Source organism: Petromyzon marinus, chromosome 24 (assembly GCF_048934315.1).
Source record: "Petromyzon marinus isolate PM22_M1 ecotype Great Lakes invasive population chromosome 24, UKy_Petmar_22M1.pri1.0, whole genome shotgun sequence".
Taxonomy (NCBI): Eukaryota; Metazoa; Chordata; class Hyperoartia; order Petromyzontiformes; family Petromyzontidae; genus Petromyzon; species Petromyzon marinus.
Genome location: NC_133690.1, coordinates 14,694,226 through 14,716,001, shown reverse-complemented (window position 1 = coordinate 14,716,001; position 21,776 = coordinate 14,694,226). Strand labels below are relative to the sequence as shown.

General features: G+C 47.8%; 1 protein-coding gene across 1 annotated transcript in view; it reads left to right on the top strand.

Moving 5' to 3' along the window:
• The first annotated feature begins 8,757 nt into the window (after positions 1 to 8,757).
• NELL1 (neural EGFL like 1) overlaps positions 8,758 to 21,776 on the top strand; it is a 123,867-nt gene continuing 110,848 nt past the window's right edge. The window contains exons 1-2 of the mRNA XM_032960037.2: positions 8,758 to 9,077; positions 16,618 to 16,746. Coding sequence (XP_032815928.2) covers positions 8,969 to 9,077; positions 16,618 to 16,746 — 238 coding nt within the window. The 5' untranslated portion in view covers positions 8,758 to 8,968. The remainder of the gene's footprint in view (positions 9,078 to 16,617; positions 16,747 to 21,776) is intronic.

Sequence of the window (21,776 nt, the reverse complement as noted above, 5' to 3'; positions counted from 1 at the left end):
GACACAGTGCACAGAGGCGACCCAGGTTTGATTCCCACTTACGGCCAACACCGCATCAAGTACTCATTTGAGGCTGAGGCGACCTCGTTACTGGTGTTGGCCGTTAAGTGGGAATCGAACCTGGGTGGGTCGGCTTCCAGGGTGCAGGTGTTGCAACTGCAACGTAGCACAATTATCCAGAGGGGTGCAGACGCCAGGCGACACGGGGGGGGGGGGGCAATTGGACACAGGGCCCCATATTTGCATTCCTTGCAACTGAGCCCATGCCAACCGTACTACACCACTGGCCTTTGTCCAGCAGTGGATTGACAAAGGGCTTAACATTATTACGAATAAACTTGATTTTGATTCGAAGCTTTCGTGACTGCAGGAATTACTCTTTGGTTCTTTCGGTAATGTCACGTAGAAAGAAAATACATAAATATTATTATGAAATGAATAGTTATGACCTACATGGAGTTAAGCACTGTATACTTATGGATGGACATATATATAATCGGTGTCTTTATTGCTATGACTGTGGCCAGTACACACATTAACAGTGATGTCACTGTCATCCCAGCAGCCAGATGCTGGGCTGGACCGAGAGTGATTTACACTTTTACACCTGGACACATGCGGATGAAGTGAAAATGTTACAATTATAGGAGGGATTCATCATTCCATCATTGGCGAGCAGGCTGGGGCTTTTGCAATCTATACTCAACCTGGTCACCAATGACTGCACAATAAAAAAACATCACAGTAAATTTGGTGCTGCGCTCAACACGTCTAAATGCCAGCTCTGAGAATTAAGTGTAATGCTTAAGAGCATTAATCACATGAAAAGCAGAAGGGAAAGCGCTGCGCTGTGTGGCCCCACGGTCACTTGAATAGATCCAAGATACCCGCTTCCGTGGGCTGTTGCATAGCTGTATGGGATGCGCCGCTCCGTGAAAAATCCGAATGGATTCTTTGTCTTGTGATATAATGGTAACAACAACATTGAGATGAAATTGGATACAAACGGCGAGTATCTTAAAATAATTGTATTTATTAATATTGACTTTGAGTGGTAGCTCAGGGCTTTCACCTAAGATCTCAGATGTGCTGGTTCAATTTCCTGACATGGGAAGTATTATAGCTCTGAGCCACCCAGGCACTTTTCGCTCCAAGCTTTTTCTTTCCTAGGAATTTCCACTCAGTCTTGTCTCTTAATCTGTCCCTGCTTTATCTGAGCCACGTTGCCATGCTCGTGCACAAATTAAACCTTAAGTGCGGCCTTTTTTTGCCACTCCACCATTTTTACTTTGTAATTTCCTAGCCTTGGCACATACTTGACATTTATTTCCGATGAGATGAGTTGTTCAGATAATCTGTCACTTTTTTTTACTTAACAGTGGAATAACTTTGTGTGTAAAAATCAATTTTCCACCGTGATATGTCTTCCGAACAGCTTCAAAATGTGATCTTGAATTGCTCGCTGTTGTGCACATTTCCGAGTTTATGGGCCGTGCTACGGAATGCCGTAGTTTTTTAATGGAATTGGAAATGGGTAAAACACACACATTTGAAGTGCCGTTGTTTGTGTACACAGAATAAATGCAAATCTCTACTGTGGAGGGTTTTTTTCCCTGGTAATGTTGCAAAGCTCTCCAATGTGTTTTCAGGTTGTACTGCGTATTTTTCGGCACGGTGTCTGACGTTTCGCGTTAAACATCAACATCCTTAATCGTCAACACCAAGACAAAGATCCTCCGTATAGAGTTCACAGACTGTTGGGGCATGTGCTGTTAGCGAGCACCTATTAAGGCCGACACGACACACGATGGGGTGAGTGGTCAACACCACGCCTGGCCACCTTTGTCTCCCTAGTTTGCGATGTTTGCACACCACACCAGATACTAATTTGAGGCTGAATCGATCTAGGGGAGGTCCACGACCGGTTCAGATAATCGCCACTGGTGTTGGCCGTGATCAGGAATCGAAGTCGGGTCGCCAGGTTCGTAGCTCAGCGTAGCGCTAACCGCTACACTACCGCTACCCCACCGTCAACGCCACCAACCATCGCCACCATCATCACCATCACCATACAAAACACTTCGTGGAAGCTGCTGGAGCGAATTGTCGGACATAATGCCGAACAGCATCACGGCACAACATTCAACACGGCACAACAGGACGAACCCAACGCCCTCGAGATTTGCATTACTTGTGTGTATGTGAGCAGTGTAATTCTTTCCCAAAATCCGGAATTAACCCTGAGGATTTTTAGAGTTTACATTAAACTTTGACCAGGTTCATGTTTTCAATAAATTGCAATCCCGTGAGGTTATCACAAGGCCACCTGGAATGATCGAATTATTTGATCTTTACGAGTTATCGGCTTCATTGTGGGCAGAACAGTCACCGAACTGTCAACAGCCCCTACGCGTGTTGTTACAGATTGAACGTATAATACAGTTGTGTTTTGTAGAAATGATTTGATGTGCTTCACGACCACATGTGAGTGCATTTTTTTCTATGCAGACCGAGCTTCGTATGAAGTGATTGGCCAAACATTGCGCCAGCTGATGTTTACGCTGAGAGACGCAAATATCCAGCTGTGTGTGTAAATGTACGTGAAGTGTAGCCAGTGAGTGTCATTGAGTAATTTGCGGTTGTTGTTGCTGTTGTGTATCGTTGTGTTTTCTATTTATTTGAAATGAACCCACCAACCATCAGTGGCCCATGATCTATCGACTGCTGGATTATGGCCTCCCCAATCCGTCACCGTCTTTCACGATTTTGCGATACATCAATCCATCCAGCACTTGCGCACGAGTTGATTTATATGCTCTAGGATGTGTTTCATTCCTTGGCTGTCCCTCTGTCATTAGCCTTGACCATCGGCCATCCACCCTTCTAGCCACGCCTTGTGCTACCAAATCCCACTTACTTTTCTTTATACGTTTACACTCAACCTCGCAGCGGATTTGGGATAGCCATCAAACAAAGACGATCACCGCATCGCGCGCTTTCAGGTGCACTTCTGCGGCCGTCTGGAACGCTCTTCCTCCCGATATTCGGAAGCCACTGGAGCTATGCATTTTTAAATCATGCAGATTGAACACTGATTTCTCTAGAACTGCTTTTTATATTTAGTTTGTCCTTCCCACCCGCACCTCCGATTAGCACAGATTGGCTACGTACGGTGTGAAAGAAGTTCAACATGCATAGATACTTTGAATGCAGTCATCCACGTGGCCCTCTTCCTGTCTCTCAGTGTTAATTCCATGCCTGCCTCCTCTCCTCGTTTCTTTGCGCACTTTTGTTTAGCTACCGTTCACTTAGCATTGTCCACGTTTCCAGGAAGCAGACAATTGCCTCCTTTCAAAGTTAGCCCTGGGTCCTCAAACGCCCCGTCGTACGACACACGCAGGGCACACGGCTACCCGACGCCGAGCCATCCGTGAAACTCGCCGCTCTGCATGAAACGCACTCACCAGCCTTGCCCACTTAACAAACGTTGAGCGTAAAAAATGCACAGCTGCTTTTGTGCGAAGCGTGTTATTAGCGGCCAGAAATGAATACTTTACAACGGCAGTGTGGTATAAATGCTCGCCAATTAAGTCAATAAATCCATCATCTCTGAGCGCTCGATGTGGTACATTACCATGATAATGCCAGCGGCTTCCTAGGCAACTGCATCAGATGAACAAACTAGAGTAAAAGCACCGGGTTGCGGTGACTTCCCTTTCGTTTGTGGACGCCTGCGTGCACCTCCGATTGACACGGTTGGCGACGTACGGTGCGAAAGAAGTTCAACACACGTACATGTTCGTGCCTTTCGCAAGGCATGACGGAACTCGTTTAACATGCTCCTCCCTTTGTTTGTTTTATTTACGCAGTGCTTATTTACATTGTGGTGAAGAGCTACAATCATGTGTGTGTGTATATACCCAAGCGTATACCAGAAGAGCCACCCCTGGCTTTGATAGCATTCATTCCTTTGTGTGTGTGTTATGGGTAGTGAGTCAGTTATTTTTGTTCGTTATGCAACCGAGACCGAATTTGAATGGACTTAATTTTTTTTATCTGTCGTTTCAACAAAAGACGTGAGCATTTATTTACGTCATAAATGTTCACTACATTACGGTGCTGTTACGTTACGTGTGGAGAGGCAGTTGGTTAGCTGCACGGTGCTACGAGGCTGGCGAGTTGAGTTCGATTCCTGGCCACGGCTAACGTCAATATCGAGTGAATTTCCTGAACCGGTTCTGGGTTACCCCCCCACTCCCCACTCCCCACACTGACCAGCGTGGTGAAGTATGGTCAAAACAACCCTCATGAACGACACAGCCTTCACGCAGCAGGGGTTTGTTTAATTTATCCAGAGAGAAACCCCCTCCCCAGTAATTAATGTTTGAATATTTCCAGACAATTCAAATGCATCAATTAAGCTTTTGTTCGCTGTCAGTGTTTTTCATCTCATTCTCGTGGTCATTAACCAGCTCTACCGATAGACATCTCCAGATAAGCGGGGGGGGGGGGTATCTACATCGTGCAATGACACAACGTGACGCACTCACCGTGGAGTAAAACCGGCCGCCCGCTCTTCACCCTCCGTTTTGTCTGCGGCTTCACCTTTAAAACAGGAGAGCAAAATAAATGGCGCATTGTGAACTGTTATCTGATTTTTCAAAGGTCTCCTCCTAACAAGAATAAATGGAATGTTCAATCCTGTCCAGCGCGGGCCGGCGGCGCTTCCTACCGGCCACCTTGGCCATGATTGCTCAAAATATTTCCATTACCGGGTTGCATTTTTTTGTTCTACAATGATGAATATAGTCGCGCTTGGCCTGTGAAAGTACCATTAATATCACTGTGGGAAAATACATAAATAAATAAAGAATTGTTTTAAATGAAAAAAAAAAACGTTGTGCTCTTCTTTCCCTTGATATTAATTAATGTACTTACATATGAAGCCACTTCTGCGTGGCTTGTGATGTCGGGAGTTCTTGGCTATAAGCCTTAAAACATTTCAGAGCGTTGAATATGAACTCCAATGTTGCATCATTGCCCTAGCCGTTACTTAGTTCCCGTGGTGCAAATTAAAGCCACCAAAGGCATTTATTTACTTGTTTATTTTAATGGTATCTCTGTATTCTGCATCATCTCTCTCTCTCTTTCTGCCCATTGAGCTGCACACATTATAAAGCATGTCTTCTTATTCTACAAGTCAATAGTCCCGTCTGCCATCTATTCATTACGCCTTCACGTGGCATTGTTAATTAGCCGTACAGCGCAGAGTGTGCACGCGTACGAGTTCAAATTCCCGACAATGGCCTAACGCTTCGCAATTCTGAGACGGTCTTTGTCTCCGAGAGAGATCCGAACACCGTGGTTCCTTGCCAGTTGAAATGGCCACAAATTTAAATTATAAGTGGTGAGTAATATCTAAATCGGTCTTGGGCCTCCTTCCCTTCCCCCCCCCCCCCAATTCACGCTGACCCGGCCGTGGCGAGGCATGGTTAAACTATATGAGCAGGGGATTGACAAAGGGCTGCGAAATATATATATATACATATATATCTTATTTGCAAAGAGGTTTCAGTTGTGTGCAGGGAATAACAGTTAAAGCAATGCGCCCATTGATATTGGCTCTAGCATTAACTTCCATCGGTCTGTTCATGGTGTGAGCATCTCGCAGTCTTTTACGTCTACGAGCGAGCGAGCGAGCAACGGCGGCAGGTAAAAGAGACCACACACAACCTGCACAGAGCCAGCCCAATTCGCATTACCCTTCTCAATTTCCCCAAAGCAATTTCTGACCTCCATCTAATGTCCAATGATGCACTTACTAAAATTTGAAAGAATGAAATAAAGCTAGTGGCGATGTGGTTTTGGCTTGTGGGGCGAACCGGGCCGGGGGCGGGGAATGATACAACCCCCATATCGCTTAACTTCCTTCAAACTGCCTTTGGTAAATTGAAATAAATCGACCTTTGGGCTCATGCCTTTTGAGAAGGAAATGGCACGCAAACAACAATTGAATGCTCCAGGTTCATATCGCGTTGGCAGCTAATGCACTTCGTTTTTGTCCCAGTGACCTGGGTTTTGACTGCGACCTCTTGTCATCTGAAGAGAGAGAGAGAGAGATGGGAGGCGGGAGAGAGGGGGGGGCGCTCCTACCCTGAGCAGCGAGCACTCTGCAGAGTGGGATAGATTGAGGGCAGCGTGTGCCTCTAAATCCAACCCCTTGCATGTACCCTTTTAACCTCGTGCTCCGGCCACCACAGCTGTATTCCTCCCCAGCTGCGTGATCGAAACAAAGGTGTTCGGGCGGTGGACATCTCTCCCTCTGTTCCTCTTTTTTGTTGTTCTTGGAATTGTTCGTTAGTTTATGGGGGTTGTTATTTTTCCTCCAGATCCGCCAGAGCAGTGGTTCTTAAGCTTCACTGCACCCTGCAATCGTTATGTATATATATTTTTATATGTTAATAAATACATAGGTTTGATTAAATAAAGTCGTGGTGCTTACGTGCCCTTGCCTAATTTGCGTTTTCGATTATTTCCCTTCTAAAAAAATCCGGCATATCTCGCACCCCCAGAAAGGGCATCTCGCAGCTCAGGTTACGAATCACTGCTCCAGTCTTCTTCTCCGGCACTTGAGCCACACGCTTTTGCGCGCAAAGCAAGTCGAGAAAATAAAAACAGTAAGTAGTACTGGTAGTACAATTGTCGCATGGGAGAATGAGAGAGACAGACAGATATAGGGGCGGGGGCATATTTCACGTCATAACCATGGCATTTCAAGTTTATCTCCGTACTTTAAAAGCAGTACATGAATAATGTATTCAAAAGCTATTTTGCGCACACCGTTAGCTCATCTCTGTGCGTTACATCTCACGATGTGATGGGACCAACCAACCCAGCCGCGTGCATGCGGTGTAAAAGCAAATAGTATTTATTTGATATACTGCATGCGATTCATTAATTATTTGCCGATGTGTTTACGCAGTACAGTGCAACGCGAATTTTAAATATGGTCCAGTAAGTTGGGGAAGACTGGCGGAAAAATGGTCATCCCACAGTTGCTGCAAACTCCTGTGGCCTGGGCTCAATTACCGCCCCGTGGCACGTAGCGTTGTGGGTGGAGGTCTATCGAGTGGGCAGGCGGTGTAACTGCCCCAGTGCTCAGCGGGCTGAAAGCGACTTCAGGTTATATTATTAATTATCGGTCTTTCAATAGCTTGGGCGTGGGGCGGCCCGATTGGACAAGGTGGCCCCCGCGTTAATTTCTTGCACCAGAGGCCCATTCCGATCACCGTTCTATGCCACCGCACACGGCACTCAATGGGCAGCGTGTATTAAACACAAACACGCTAGGTCGGCGTGACCTCGGAGCAGCGGTGTGGTGACGGTCAGCAGCTCTTGAGAAACAAAGGTGACCAGGCTTATAAAGTGCTGCCCGCACAGGACAAAGAAGCCCCCGGTATCGCCTTTAGACTTTTGAAGACCGGCATGGCAACACGGGGGGGAGGGGCGGGGGGGGGGGCACCACGCTCGGCAGCCTTTGTCTCCCCCAGTGGCGATGTTTACTGCACACCGCACCAGGTACTCATTTGAGGCTGAATCGACCTAGGGGAAGCCCGGTATCAGTTCAGATAATCGTCATTGGTGCTGGCCGGGTTTGTAGCGCAGCGCCCTAATCGCTGCATCACCGCTCCACACACAAAGGCAAATGCAAAGATCCCCCGTATAGCCTGAACAGACTGTTGACGCAAGTGCTGTTAGCGAGCACCTATGAAGACTGGCACAGCGCACGAGAGGGTGGGTGACCAGCACCACGCCCGTCCGCCTTTGTCTCCCCAGTGGCGATGTTTACACACCGCACCAGGTACTCATTTGAGGCTGAGTCTACCTAGGGGACACCCGGGACCGGTTCAGATAATCGTTACTGGTGTTGGCGGGGTTCGTATCGCAGCGCGTTAACCTCTGCACCACGGCTCTCCACACGCGCACCCACAACCGCATGTCATGTCAGCCTTAAGAGGTGCTGCTATAAAGAAAAAAACACCGATTCAGACAGCTTGCACGGCGGAAATAATTCAGCTCCTTTAAAGTTAACAGCAATAATTTAAATGTGAATAAAAACGCTGCACAAAGCAACCACACAATATATACAGAAGAAGAAAAAAAAATCACGCAAAGCAAAAGCAATATAAATGTGTTAGTAATAAAAATTTACCGGGTATTTTTCTTTTAGACATCACTTGTAAATGCATAAACTAAAACCAATGTGCATGCGGGTATACAGACAAACATGACCACTTGTGTTAACATTGATAGCTATGTTGCGTCACGTTTTCGCTTACGCTGAGAAGTGAGGTTTTTGTTAAAATTACAATTAATCATATATAAGCGCTGCATTAGGAGTGGTGTACAAACACTAATTAACACAAAATTCAACACTGCCTCACCACACACAACACACACACACGTACACGCAGAACCCCCTATCTATATCACGAATGTCGCGTCTATTGGCCCATTGGCTTTCCACACCGATAAGAATTTTGTAATTCTATAATTGACGAACGTGTTGGTACAATGACACGTCACAGTTAGGAACACGTCCATACGCTTCGCATGCAAGCGCATTGCGTGCCTACACCTCTGCTTGGCTGCTTGTTGGGAGAGATAGGCGGGGGGATGGGGGGGGGAGAGTTACTGCTGCCTAGGAGATGGTATCTCCGGAGCATTCGGGAGAGCTATCAGCCGTTGACCACTCGTAGCGAACGCCGGGTGTGCGGTAGGAGACACCTCATGCACCCTTGATCCTCCCTATTCCTCCTCCACTCCTCCATCCTTCCCTCCATACCCACCCCCTCCCTCCCACAGACCCTCCCTCCATCCTCTCTCCTCCTCCTCCTGCTGCCAGGGTAACTCAGCCCCTGTGCTCGCTCAGCTCACTGCGCTGCCGAACTCGCAAGCATACTATCGTATGCGCTCACGGCCAACAGAGACTCGCAAAGGCAGCAGCAGCAGCAGTATCGCCATGGATGTGTTGGTTCTTGCCCTAGCGTGCAGGGTATTCCTGTCAGCGCACGCAGGTGAGTGTGAGGATGATGATGGTGGTGGTGGTGATGCGCTTTTAATTAAGTACCGCTTGCTAACACGGATGCGGTTGTGCTATCTGTAGCAGCTGCTGCTGCTTCTGTTGATGATGATGACGGAGAGGATGCGTTGAGTTGTGATGTGCGTTATAATGCAGGAATACCTTGGGTGTTAAAACGTGAATGCAGGGGGGTGTTAGAGAATATATATTTTTGTAATTGTTAACTGCTCTATGATGTGGGTTTCGCGTGGGAATGAGCAAACCTAATTCTGTCTCTCTCTTTCTCTGTGTAGATGTTAATTTACTTGTTATTTAGTAAACTTGTGCTTTATTTCGTTACTCAACGCTCCACTGTAACGTGTGTGTTTTTTAAAACATGCAATATTGATTGCTTTTTTTGCGTTGACCTAGGGCTCCGATTTGTATATGGAGTGCCCCTGTCAATAATATCTGGCAAATGCAAAACATCATTTCCCTAACAAGCTTTGACCTGATAACGAGAATGGAACTGAATGTCAAAATCGATCCGAAGATTCGCGTGCTCAAAACCACCAACGCTGCTGCTTCTGGGTACAATTGGTCTGGAAATCCTCTATCGACTGTTAGACTAAAATGAACCAAAAAAATGAGCGGTGAGAATAACGGAAGGATACTTATTCATATATTTAATTGCTGTGCTGCGCGTGAACGCGGGAGGGTGGGGGGGGGTAGATCCAATGATTTCGCCGCTTCGTCTTGATTCATCTGTTGTGTTATCTGTATCACCTGCGCACGCAACTTGGCCAGTGAACTGTCAGGGAAGGCGAACGGCGCGTCCCGCCTAAGTAGATGTGCGGTCTGTAAAACAACAGCAGTCTTGATTTTCCACGGCATGAAACAGTCTACGGCACAGTAAAGCAGCCCCTTGTTCAGTGCTTTGTTAATGCCCCCCCCCCCCCAATTAATCATCAGCGCGCGCACAAGGTGCATCGGATTATTATCTCAGCACCTTGCCTCAAGAATGTCGAGTAAAATCGACGTCGCCGTCTCTCTGTGTGTGTACGTGTGTGCACGTGTGTGTGCGCGTATGTGTGCACGCGTGTGTGTACGTGTGTGTGTGTGTACATGTGTGCACGTTTTGTGTGTGCACGTGTGTGTGCGCGCGTGTGTACGTGTGTGTGTGCACGTGTGTGTGTGTGTACGTGTGTGTGTATGTACGTGTGTGCACGTGTGTGTGTGCGCGTATGCGTGCACGCGTGTGTGTACCTGTGTGTGTGTACGTGTGTGCACGTGTTTGTGTGTGCGCGTGTGTGCGCGTGGTGTGTACGTGTGTGTGGAGAGCGGTAGTGTAGCGGTTAGCGCGCTGCGCTATGAACCTGGCGACCCGGGTTCGATTCCCGCTCACGGCCAACACCAGTGACGATTATCTGAACCGGTCCTGGGCCTCCCCTAGGTCGACTCAGCCTCAAATGAGTACCTGGTGCGGTGGATAAGAAACATTGCCACTAGGGAGACTAAGGCGGTCGGGCGTGGTGCTGGCCACCCACCCCCTCGTGTACTGTTCCGGCCTTCAAAGGTGCTCGCTAACAGCACTTGCCCCTAAAGTCTGTTAAGGCTATACGGGGGATCTTTGTCTTTGTGTACACGGCGAGTCTAGCTCTATCGCGCGCCTTCGGGTTGCACCCGCGTGGCTTGCTCGACGTGATGTCCCCGATGTTGTTCGCTCCACGCGTCCCGGAGAAGTCTCCCCGCACGCGCAGCGAAACGTCGGACGTCGTCGACAGCGCAACTCGACAGAGGCTGCGCGATCGTAGCAATACAGTCCGTGTACCAGTGTGCAGTATGTAACGGGGCGAGTGGCTCACCGCGACACCACGCATATGACCAAATCGAAATGCGCTCGATCTCGCCACATCTTGGAAGCTAAATCGGGGGTGCCGAGTCTGGCTAGCACTTAGATGGGCGACCGCCACGCATAACACGGGTGTTGATAATATAATCGGTTACCGCGGAGGAAGTGGGAGGGCACGTTACGGACAGCAATAAGATGCAATGTTGTACTATGCTTCTACGCTCCCCCGTCATCATCCACCAAACAGTGACCACGTGATAAAGTATGTTTCCTGGGACCCGCACGGCTTGGGAAAAGGCCCTCATCTAAACAGTGAATCGATTGACAAAAGGAGGCTGTGCGAATGCTGCATACGTACCGTGTATATATTTAAAAAAATATATATACACGGAGCTTCATTTCTCATGGATTATTTTCCGGACTTCCACAACACCGGAAAATAATCCCCGAATATAACCCCCACCTCGTTGAAGCCGCTCCCGCATGGAAAATCTGCTGCGTTTAGGCCGCCCACTGGCGCACGACTCGTGTCCACGTGGGTGGCGGGTTCCTTGGGCATCGCCATGGATTCCTTCTCAAGTGGATTATGCGTGTGCACTGTAGATGTGTCGCGGGACTTGGTGCGTTGAAGCGATGGGGCTCATCGTAATGCGCGTTGTTTTATCCAGGTGGCCTTTTAGCCCCGTGATTTGGCAACATAATATTAGGAAACCAGACACTCATAACAGCAGACCGTTTGGTGATTGGCGACTGTATCCGTAATTAAGAGTGAGAGCCAATTTAGCATTTTAATTTTTTTTGGCAATGCAGTACACTCTGGGGTGGGTGGCACAGTACATGCCACGACCCGTGGCCACGAGTCGAACTTAGATATGCAGGTCCATAGCGTGCTGCGATTAACACTGCCCTGCTACTCTTACAAATATATATTTCATACTGTCAATTAGTTACCCAGAAAGGCCTCTCTGAAGCTAAAGACTTGCAGGAGACCATACTCTTTGGTTCTTTCGGTAAAGTCACGTAGACAATAAAATAATTAGATCACGACGTTTAGATCTCAACACAAGCAACCGTCATCAGGTGAAACAAACACAGCAGCAGAACTGCTGACGTAGGAGGAGAGCCCTACATTGGGATGTTGTGGCCAATGCTATTAATTCATTCGTGTTTGGCCTATGATATAAAATCACAATGCCCAGAGAATACCCACCACATAAACGAGGGGGTGACGCCACTCATCACTGCCATCAATTAGCCACATTTGGAGTATTTGACTGCTATAAATTGCCACATGATGACAAGCCACTTCGCTGAGCCATTATTTGTGGCCAAGTCACTTTGAAAAAGAGCTATATAGCTCAGTGAGCCTTACCTGGTAAAATAAAATAAAAATAAAAACCTCGTAGAATCGCCTGTACAACACCGGATAAGTCCTCATGGGTCACCCATTCAAGTCCTAACTATTAACCAGGCTCAAACCTACTGAGTATGCCAGGTCCAAGGTTGACCGGCTACTAGGCAAACAATTGACCACGTGAAGTGGAAGAATAGCCCAAAAATATCCTCAGTTGAGCTCCTCCTAGCGGGTGCTCTTCTGCCAGCAGTTGCGTGAGCGAGCAATTGCAGGGCTGCGCCTTTAACTTTGGACAGTTTTTTTTTATATTCGTTATATAAGGAATTATAATAAAACAACTAAATGTACATCGCGAGTTGCATTTTTTAGCAGCGAGCTAAGAACCCCGCTGGAATTCGATGGTGGATGAACACTTTGTGTTATGATCAATTACATTAATGGACATATACTTTTGATGTGTTCATGATTGATATTTTTGCTGTATTGATTAGTGGAGCAAGCGCATTGCACGGCAGGAGCGTGCACATTATTGTTAAGTGCACAGGTAGGAGGCTGGAGCAGTGGAAAGAAAGAGATTAGAACCAGCGGCGGGCACGCATTATATTTAGACATCTTTAATTATCTTAATGGAACTTTGATGTATCGGCGCAATGCTTCAAGTACAAAGTGCACGCGTTAATCTGTTCACACGTTTTAAAATCAATATCACGCCAAGAACACCCAACGACAAGTCTGCTGCACAGCCTGGAATAGGCTGTTAGCGAAGTTCTATTAAAGTCGGCACGCATGCCACACCACACTGGCGTCATGGTGGTGGCGATGCAAGCACCACGCACACAGAAGGTCCCAGTGGCGTGTGTCTCTCCAGAGACTCGGCATTGTAAGCCGTCGAGTCCGTGCGCCTATCAGAGAGGTAGAGAGGTCCATGCCAGGTTGTGATAGCCATTGTCTAATCTGTGTTCACTGCCAGGAATCGAACTGGGGTCCCAAGTGCAGTCAATGAAGCATGGCTCATAATTCGCACTTAATTTCTTGACTTACTTTTTGGTTCTTTCGGTAAAGTCACGTAGAAAGAAAATAAATTAAATAATAGAATACGACGTTTCGATTGCAACACAAGCAATAATCATCACGTACGAATGAATGAGAAAAAACAAACCTAGTAAACTTAGAAATATAATGCAATACAACACAGAGAGTCGGCTAACACAACAGTCAACACCCTACCTGGTTGATTACGTTCTTCCAAAGAGTGCTACATTTGAGAGATAGACAAAACAGACACGGAGACACATAGACAGACACACAAGCAGAGAGAGACAACACAGAGACACACAGAGAGAGACAACACAGAGACACACAGAGAGAGACAACACAGAGACACACAGAGAGAGACACACAGGGAGAGACAACACAGAGACACACAGAGAGAGACAACACAGAGACACACAGAGAGAGACAACACAGAGACACACACAGAGAGAGACAACACAGAGACACACAGAGACACACAGAGAGACAACACAGAGACACACAGAGAGAGACAACACAGAGACACACAGAGAGAGACAACACAGAGACACACAGAGAGAGACACAGAGAGAGAGACAACACAGAGACACACAGAGAGAGACAACACAGAGACACACAGAGAGAGACAACACAGAGACACACAGAGAGAGACACACAGAGAGAGACAACACAGAGACACACAGAGAGAGACAACACAGAGACACACAGAGAGAGACACACAGAGAGACAACACAGAGACACACAGAGAGACAACACAGAGGCACACAGAGAGAGACACACAGAGAGACACACAGAGACACACAGAGAGAGACAACACAGAGACACATAGACAGACACACAAGCAGAGAGAGACAACACAGAGACACAGAGAGAGAGACAACACAGAGACACACAGAGAGAGACAACACAGAGACACACAGAGAGAGACACACAGAGAGAGACAACACAGAGACACACAGAGAGAGACAACACAGAGACACACAGAGAGAGACAACACAGAGACACACAGAGAGAGACAACACAGAGACACACAGAGAGAGACACACAGAGAGAGACAACACAGAGACACACAGAGAGAGACAACACAGAGACACACAGAGAGAGACAACACAGAGACACACAGAGAGAGACACACAGAGAGAGACAACACAGAGACACACAGAGAGAGACAACACAGAGACACACAGAGAGAGACACACAGAGAGACAACACAGAGACACACAGAGAGACAACACAGAGGCACACAGAGAGAGACACACAGAGAGACACACAGAGACACACAGAGAGAGACAACACAGAGACACACAGAGAGAGACAACACAGAGACACACAGAGACACACAGAGAGACAATACAGAGACACACAGAGAGAGACACACAGAGACACACAGAGAGGCAACACAGAGACACACAGAGAGAGACACACAGAGAGACACACAGAGACACACAGAGAGAGACACAGAGACACACAGAGAGACAACACAGAGACACACAGAGAGACAACACAGAGACACACAGAGAGACACACAGAGAGACACAGAGACACACAGAGAGACACACAGAGACACACAGAGAGAGACACACAGAGAGACACACAGAGACACACAGAGAGACAACACAGAGACACACAGAGAGAGACACACAGAGAGACAACACAGAGACACACAGAGAGAGACAACACAGAGACACACAGAGAGAGACACACAGAGAGACACACAGAGAGACACACAGAGACACACAGAGAGAGACAACACAGAGACACACAGAGAGAGACACACAGAGAGACACACAGAGACACACAGAGAGAGACACACAGAGAGACACACAGAGAGAGACACACAGAGAGACACAGAGAGACAACACAGAGACACACAGAGAGACAACACAGAGACACAGAGAGACAACACAGAGACACACAGAGAGAGACACACAGAGAGACACACAGAGACACACAGAGAGACAACACAGAGACACACAGAGAGACACACAGAGACAACACAGAGAGACAACACAGAGAGAGACACACAGAGAGAGACACACACATAGGCACAGAGAAACAGCGCCTCTGTGTCGAGGCCTTAAATAGAGAGAGAGGGGGCAGAGAGAGGGGGGGGGGTAGAGAAATTAGCATGTCAATTAAAGATTTGGAGCTTTCGTGACTGCAGGAAATCATATTCTTAGCTCTTTCGGTAAAGTCACGTTGAAGGGAGACAATAAAAAATATATTTTTTATTTTAAAAAAATATATTATTAAATATATATTTTTTATTATTTTATTGTTTCCCTTCAACGTGACTTTACCGAAAGAGCTAAGAATAGAAAAAATAAACTTAATAAACAAACTTAGTAAAATTTGACTTAATTTACCGACTAGAGCCGTGCCCCCCCCAAGGTCCAGGTTTCATAGTTTCATAGTTTAATTTATTTGGTATAGCCCTGTGAGCCATTCGGTTCTTGAATCGGGTGCAACCGCAACAAACAAAAAAACTAAAACATGAACAAGAAAACATCTTAAAGTGACTTTGTGCATGTGCAAACAGAAAATCCAGGAAAAAAAAACATCAAAATATTCCTGAAATAGCACCGTACACCAACGCTGTATGCAAAAATCCCAGTGGGATGCAAGTCAAACAACAACAACAAAACTTAGATTAAGGCCATCAATCTAACTCCGTACTACAATAAACAAAAACATGGCCAAACCAAATCACTTTTAGAAATCACCAAAACAAAACCATAAATGCAATGTAACAGTGATCATAGGAACTGTGACCGAATTTTTTACAATAAACTGCATAAATAACATGTAACACCAAACCCTAGAGCCACAGCTGGCTGCATGAGTCACTCCACAAACAACAAGAGCATCAGTCGGAGAATCACATTTTCAATGCACCTTTAAGATCAGCACTCTAAATCAAAATACAGATAATACTTTGCAGCGGTCATCCGGAGCGAAACATTTTATTTTATTTTAGGCCACTGAATAGCAGTGGCAGCTAGGGGTGTACAACTCCTCTAGAGCAGTTTTGAGTGAAGATCTCATAGGTAGTGATTCAAGTTGCAGTTTATTGGCAACAGCATTCCAGACCCTAGGGGCATCAATAGCAAAGGCCCTTCCTCCAGTTTGTGTACGGCAATAGGGAATGTGAAGCTGGTTGATGAGCGAAGACCTGAGGTCAAATTTGTTATTTTAAACGGAGAGGAGATCCAGCAGGTAGTCTGCGTATTTTTGTAGGTTTGAGTGTTCCTGTTGCTTGATTACGACTCGCCGCGGAATCGTCACCACATTTCTTTGCCGTTGTTGCTGCTGCTCCAGCACACGGGGTGGCGGGCGACTCCACGCTGCAGGTGGAGGTCATGGCTGAGATGGGACTCCACAACGAGACTGACGGCGTGCAGCCGGTTCACGGCCTGTACCCCAGCAGCGGAGCCTACCTCTTCCAAGGTGAGAGGTCTTGAAGACACTCGCCGCTCCTGTGTGCACCCCCCCCCCCTCTCTCTCTCTTATGTATCGCGTTGGAAGAACAGCTACGTTGGTCTCGGTAATCCATTAAACGCCGTCAGGATTTGATTGATGCACGGGTATGGTGTTCGTGCCTCTTTTTATCGTAACCATTTATGGGGCAGTGAATGGATGTTGAACTTCTTTCGCACCGTATCTAGCCAACCGTGCCAATCGGAGGTGCGGGGGGTGGAAGGACAGCGGAACTACGCAATGGGCAGATGCGCAGCACGAACCCACCACGTCTATCGCTGTTCCCACGAGACCCACGTGGCTAAACCGTCATCCATCAGTGGCAGTGCAGCGGGTTAGCGCGCCGAGCCACGTGCACGCCACCATCGGTTTGATTTCGAGGCCACGGCTAACATCAATGGCGGGTGGTTATCCGATCCGTGGTGTTCTCGATCCTTCACCAACCAGCGCGGTGGGTGAAGCGTGGTCGAGCAACCTGAGCGAGAGGAGGCCGTCGTCCATCAGCGTTGTGTTTTGATCGCGTGTTGCCACCACATCGCCGGGCGTTTGTGTGGAACTACGCGTGGGCAAACGTGTTCAGTTTCATTACTCGAAGGCGTTGCTTTTACGGGGTTTCCACAAAGGGTCTCATCCATTATTGATGCATTATAATTGGACAGCCATTCGAAGTGCATCGTTGAAATGTTGCCAGCATATTCATTAATATACTTGAGCTTCCATTAAACATGAAACACTGGAGTGATCCCCGACAGCACGGTCGACAGGAGCGTTGGAAACAATCACAGCGGAGATATTGGGTGGAGCACCTGGAACTCTTTCAAGTGCCTTAGCGGACGCCTGGAGGTTTCAACAAGTGAAACTGTATATAGACTCATATACAGGAGGTACCGTAATGAGTTCAATCCCAACCCTGACCTCTGTATATTTGGATGTTGCATGTTTCTCCCCGTGGTCACGTGGATTTTTCTCCAGGCGCTGTGGTTTTGTCCCTCCACATTTAGAAACATGTGTTTAAAATATTTGGCGGATATAAATTTGTACGCTCAGTGGGCCTCACCTGGTAAAAAAAAAAATAGTTTCGGTTAATAGTTTACATATCACATTTTTAGTGATATTACTCTCCAATATCGGTGGTTCTGCTGAATGAATGTATGTAGGTTGAACTTCTTTCGCACCAAGCGTAGCCAACCGTGCTGTCAAGTGCCTTCTTCACTCAAGGCGCTTGACATTGTTTCAAAAACGGTGGCTTACTAGGATGATTTATATGGCAGGTGCGTGCAAGGATTGGGGAATGCGTGACAATGATAGAGGGCAGTTAGGGATCACGCCAAGGTATGAGGAGGGACGGTAACGGGTGCAGGGGCAAATGACGTGAATTTCGTAACGCAAGAAGAGTATAGGCTTTAAGAGAGAGGGAATCAGAAATGCATTTGGCACGTTTGATTCACGTGACTCCATGAATATGGTTCTGTCGGGTGGAGGAGGGTTTGCGGCACATTTTTACACGAGCTAATGCCCAAAAGAAAGAAAAAAATCACCACGATTCATAACGTTGGTCGCGAAAGCCTACGCTTAAAATTGAGACTCGTATGATAAAGCCTGCGGACTACCAGGTGTGTGAGAGAGTGTGTGTGTGTGTGTGCATCGTTTCGTTGACCTTGCTCAAACTGCAGTCTCATTATAATTCTTCAATAATGAATGACACCGTTATGCACACCCTGCACGCACACATACGGCATGTGCCGTTCTCCAAGACACACAGCAGAACATTACTTTCCGTGCATGGAGTCTGCAGAGAGGCACAGTTCATACATGAAGTGTTAATATTTCGCCATCTCGATGGATTTCGTGTTCGCATAATAGGCAAATAGCGCAGCTGCATGACGTGTGTGAAGAGCGGTTGTACGTTTTAAGGAAATCCAATTCAACTTGCCGGAGGCTGTAGGATTGCTTATTTTGTGTGAACCAGTTCAGGGAAATGTAGAGCTTTGAGAGGCAAGTTGTAGTCGGGGAACATCTGACAGGCTCACAGAGTTGGACTAAGAGAACGTTGGGATCGTTAAAGTTCAGCGTTAATGCCTATGGCTCGCTGAGTCAGATTAAGGCGACTGTCATCATATACTTGGAGTTTAATATTAATGTTGAATCCTCACAGATTCAGACCGGGCACCTTGAGGATTGTTAACGCTCAGTGGTGTTATCCGAAGTTCAGAGAGTCAGACGAAGGCACCTTTGCGATTCTTAGGGCTCGGTGTTTTTACGAAAGCAACCTGAGGCTCCGAAGCTGCATGCGGCTCTTTAAGGACTGCTTCGTGGACGTTTTTTTTTATTGAGGACCACAACCGTCTCGTATTCACGTGCATTGCGGCCCTTGAAATATTGAGTTTTGTACCAAATGCCCGTTTTTGCTATTTTGGTTACTGACCCCTGATCATGGGAGTCCATTTTACCATGGGAGTCCAGTTTACCATGGATGTCCAGTTTACGATGGGAGGCCATTTTACCATGGATGTCCAGTTTACCATGGATGTCCAGTTTACGATGGGAGGCCAGTTTACCATGGATGTCCAGTTTACCATGGATGTCCAGTTTACGATGGGAGTCCAGTTTACTATGCGAGTCCAGTTTACCATGGGAGTCCAGTTTACGATTGGAGGCCAGTTTATGATGGGAGGCCACTTTACCATGGGAGTCCAATTTACCATGGGAGTCCAGTTTACCATGGAAGTCCAGTTTACCATGGGCAGGGGTCGGCAACATGTGGCTCCGGATCTGAGTGCGACTCTTTAAATACTGCTTCGTGGCGTTATGTATTAAGGGATCACCGTGTCTCCTATTCACCACATTGCGTTGCGGCTCTTGAAATATTGAGTTCTTATTTTTTACTGAATTCGAACAAAAAATGTCTCTTCTTGTTATTTTGGTTTGCCGACCCCACTCGTCCCAGGTTATCACAGATTCAGACCAAGCCACCCATGGGATTGTTAGCGTTCAGTACTTATGCCCGAGGCTCTCTGAGTCAGACCAATGCATCTGTGGGATTCCTTTGGGCTCAAGGTTGTTGCCCGAGGATCACCCCCTGCTGTAGTTATTATATCAGAGTTCATTGCTGCGGTTGCACGCTCGGTGAGTAGAGTGCGTGTTCCGTTGTGGTGGGAGTGGGGGGCCATAGGAGCGGAGGGGGGGGTAGAGATATGGTGGGGGGGGGGGGGTGTGTAAGCATTGAGCTTGCGGTGGCGATTCTCATGCGCACGCGTCCGCGAAGTGCACGTAACAAGGCACCTGCCATGAATCATTTATCCCCGCCCGCTCGCGTGAAAGGGGCCCCGCTCTTAGGACCGTCGCCTCTGCGGTGTCACCGTTGAGCCAGGGCTGGAGTGCGCAGGCCCCGCCCGCTGTTGCATTGCCGCATTAAAGAGAGCGAGCGCGTTGGCCAAGTCACCCCTGGAACGCGCCCGAACTCGTCAGACCTTGCTTGGAAGCTAAGCAGGTTTGAGCCTGCCCAGTTTTTTGGATTTCTCGGATGGGCGACCGCCATGTGCCGCTAAAGTCAGATTTGTGACATGCCTTGTGGGCAGTAGAGGGCAACATCCTTTGTTGTTCTGCACCTCCACTCGACCCTCCCCTACAACTTCTCCAGCCCGCAAGTGAGCAGAACGGTATGGTGAAGCCTGGTCGAATAACCCTCACGGCCACGCAAGGAATGGTGAGACAGTCATCCAGCAGTGGATTGACCAAAACAAATAACAGGGTGTACATGTGCGTGCATTAAAAAAGACATGCCACAAAGCATCGAGGATGCAGTACTCTGATGTAGTAACGCATGCTGAGGGATTATAACAAAAACGAACTATATTTGTTATAAGTTACCATGGAGTGACGGTTAACATACTGGACTTGGTAAGTCCCACTTAGCCGTATAGCTCTTTTTCAGAAGTGACCTGGCCACAATTGATAGCTGAACAAAGTGGCTCATCATGTGGGCATTTATAGCAGCAAAATACTCTTAACGCACGTTTCTAAATGTGGAGGGAAATCTGGAGAAACCAGAGAGAATTTCACACAACCACGGGGAGAACGTGCAAATTCCAAATATACAGCAGGCATCAGAGTTACGATCGAACACAGGACTTCCTGGATACCAGGCGAGGTAGTTAACAAAGCACCACTGTGGCTCCTATGGTAAATGGGTACTACGATGCGTTAATTGGATTGATTATTGGGTTGTTTGATAAACATCCCCTCACCTGCAACACCTAGCAAGCTGTGGTGGTCACCGATGCAAGTACTAACTTATCACGTGCTGGACCCTGGTTGGCTTCCGAGATACGGCGAAATTCGGCGCGCTCGGAGCAATTTTGGCTGCACTGTCGGCTGAATTCGCGCGGATTTCACCGTTCATTAAATATGAACGCGGCCGACATTCACGTACGCGATGCGGCTGGAGGTGAAGTCGCCGTGTAAAGTCCCCCCCCCCCCCCCCCACCCACAGCTAAAACTTTACTAGGGTTAGCAACAGCAGGACGAATAATGTCAAACCCCAACGCGTCACGTCGGAGAGAGGAGCAGAAACGGGAGGGATGATGGCACGCCACCCTCATATTAACTCCAGAAATGCTTTTTCTCCGCCGCCGCCGTCTCGAACGAACCGACTGTCTCTTCTCTAGAATGCGTCCAGGTATTTTTTTTTTTCGCGTGCGCATCGCCATCGACTGCGACGGCGCTTGTCACGCCGCTGTTGTACGGCATCCGGGCGCGACGGACGCTCTACGAGCACGGATCGCACCGCAAGACGCAACGCGCACAGACGCGCGCGGTGCCGCGGTCGGTGGCTGCCAAACGCGCAGTTTCACTCGAGCGAAGCGAGCGCTCGAGAGGGAGGATTTGAACCATAACGGACGGGCCGCAGAGGCCGCCGTGGACTCGAGCGACGCGTACTTACACACACGTTCGTCGGTCGCTCATCACACGCTCGCTGTAGCCCCTCGTCCACAGCTCCG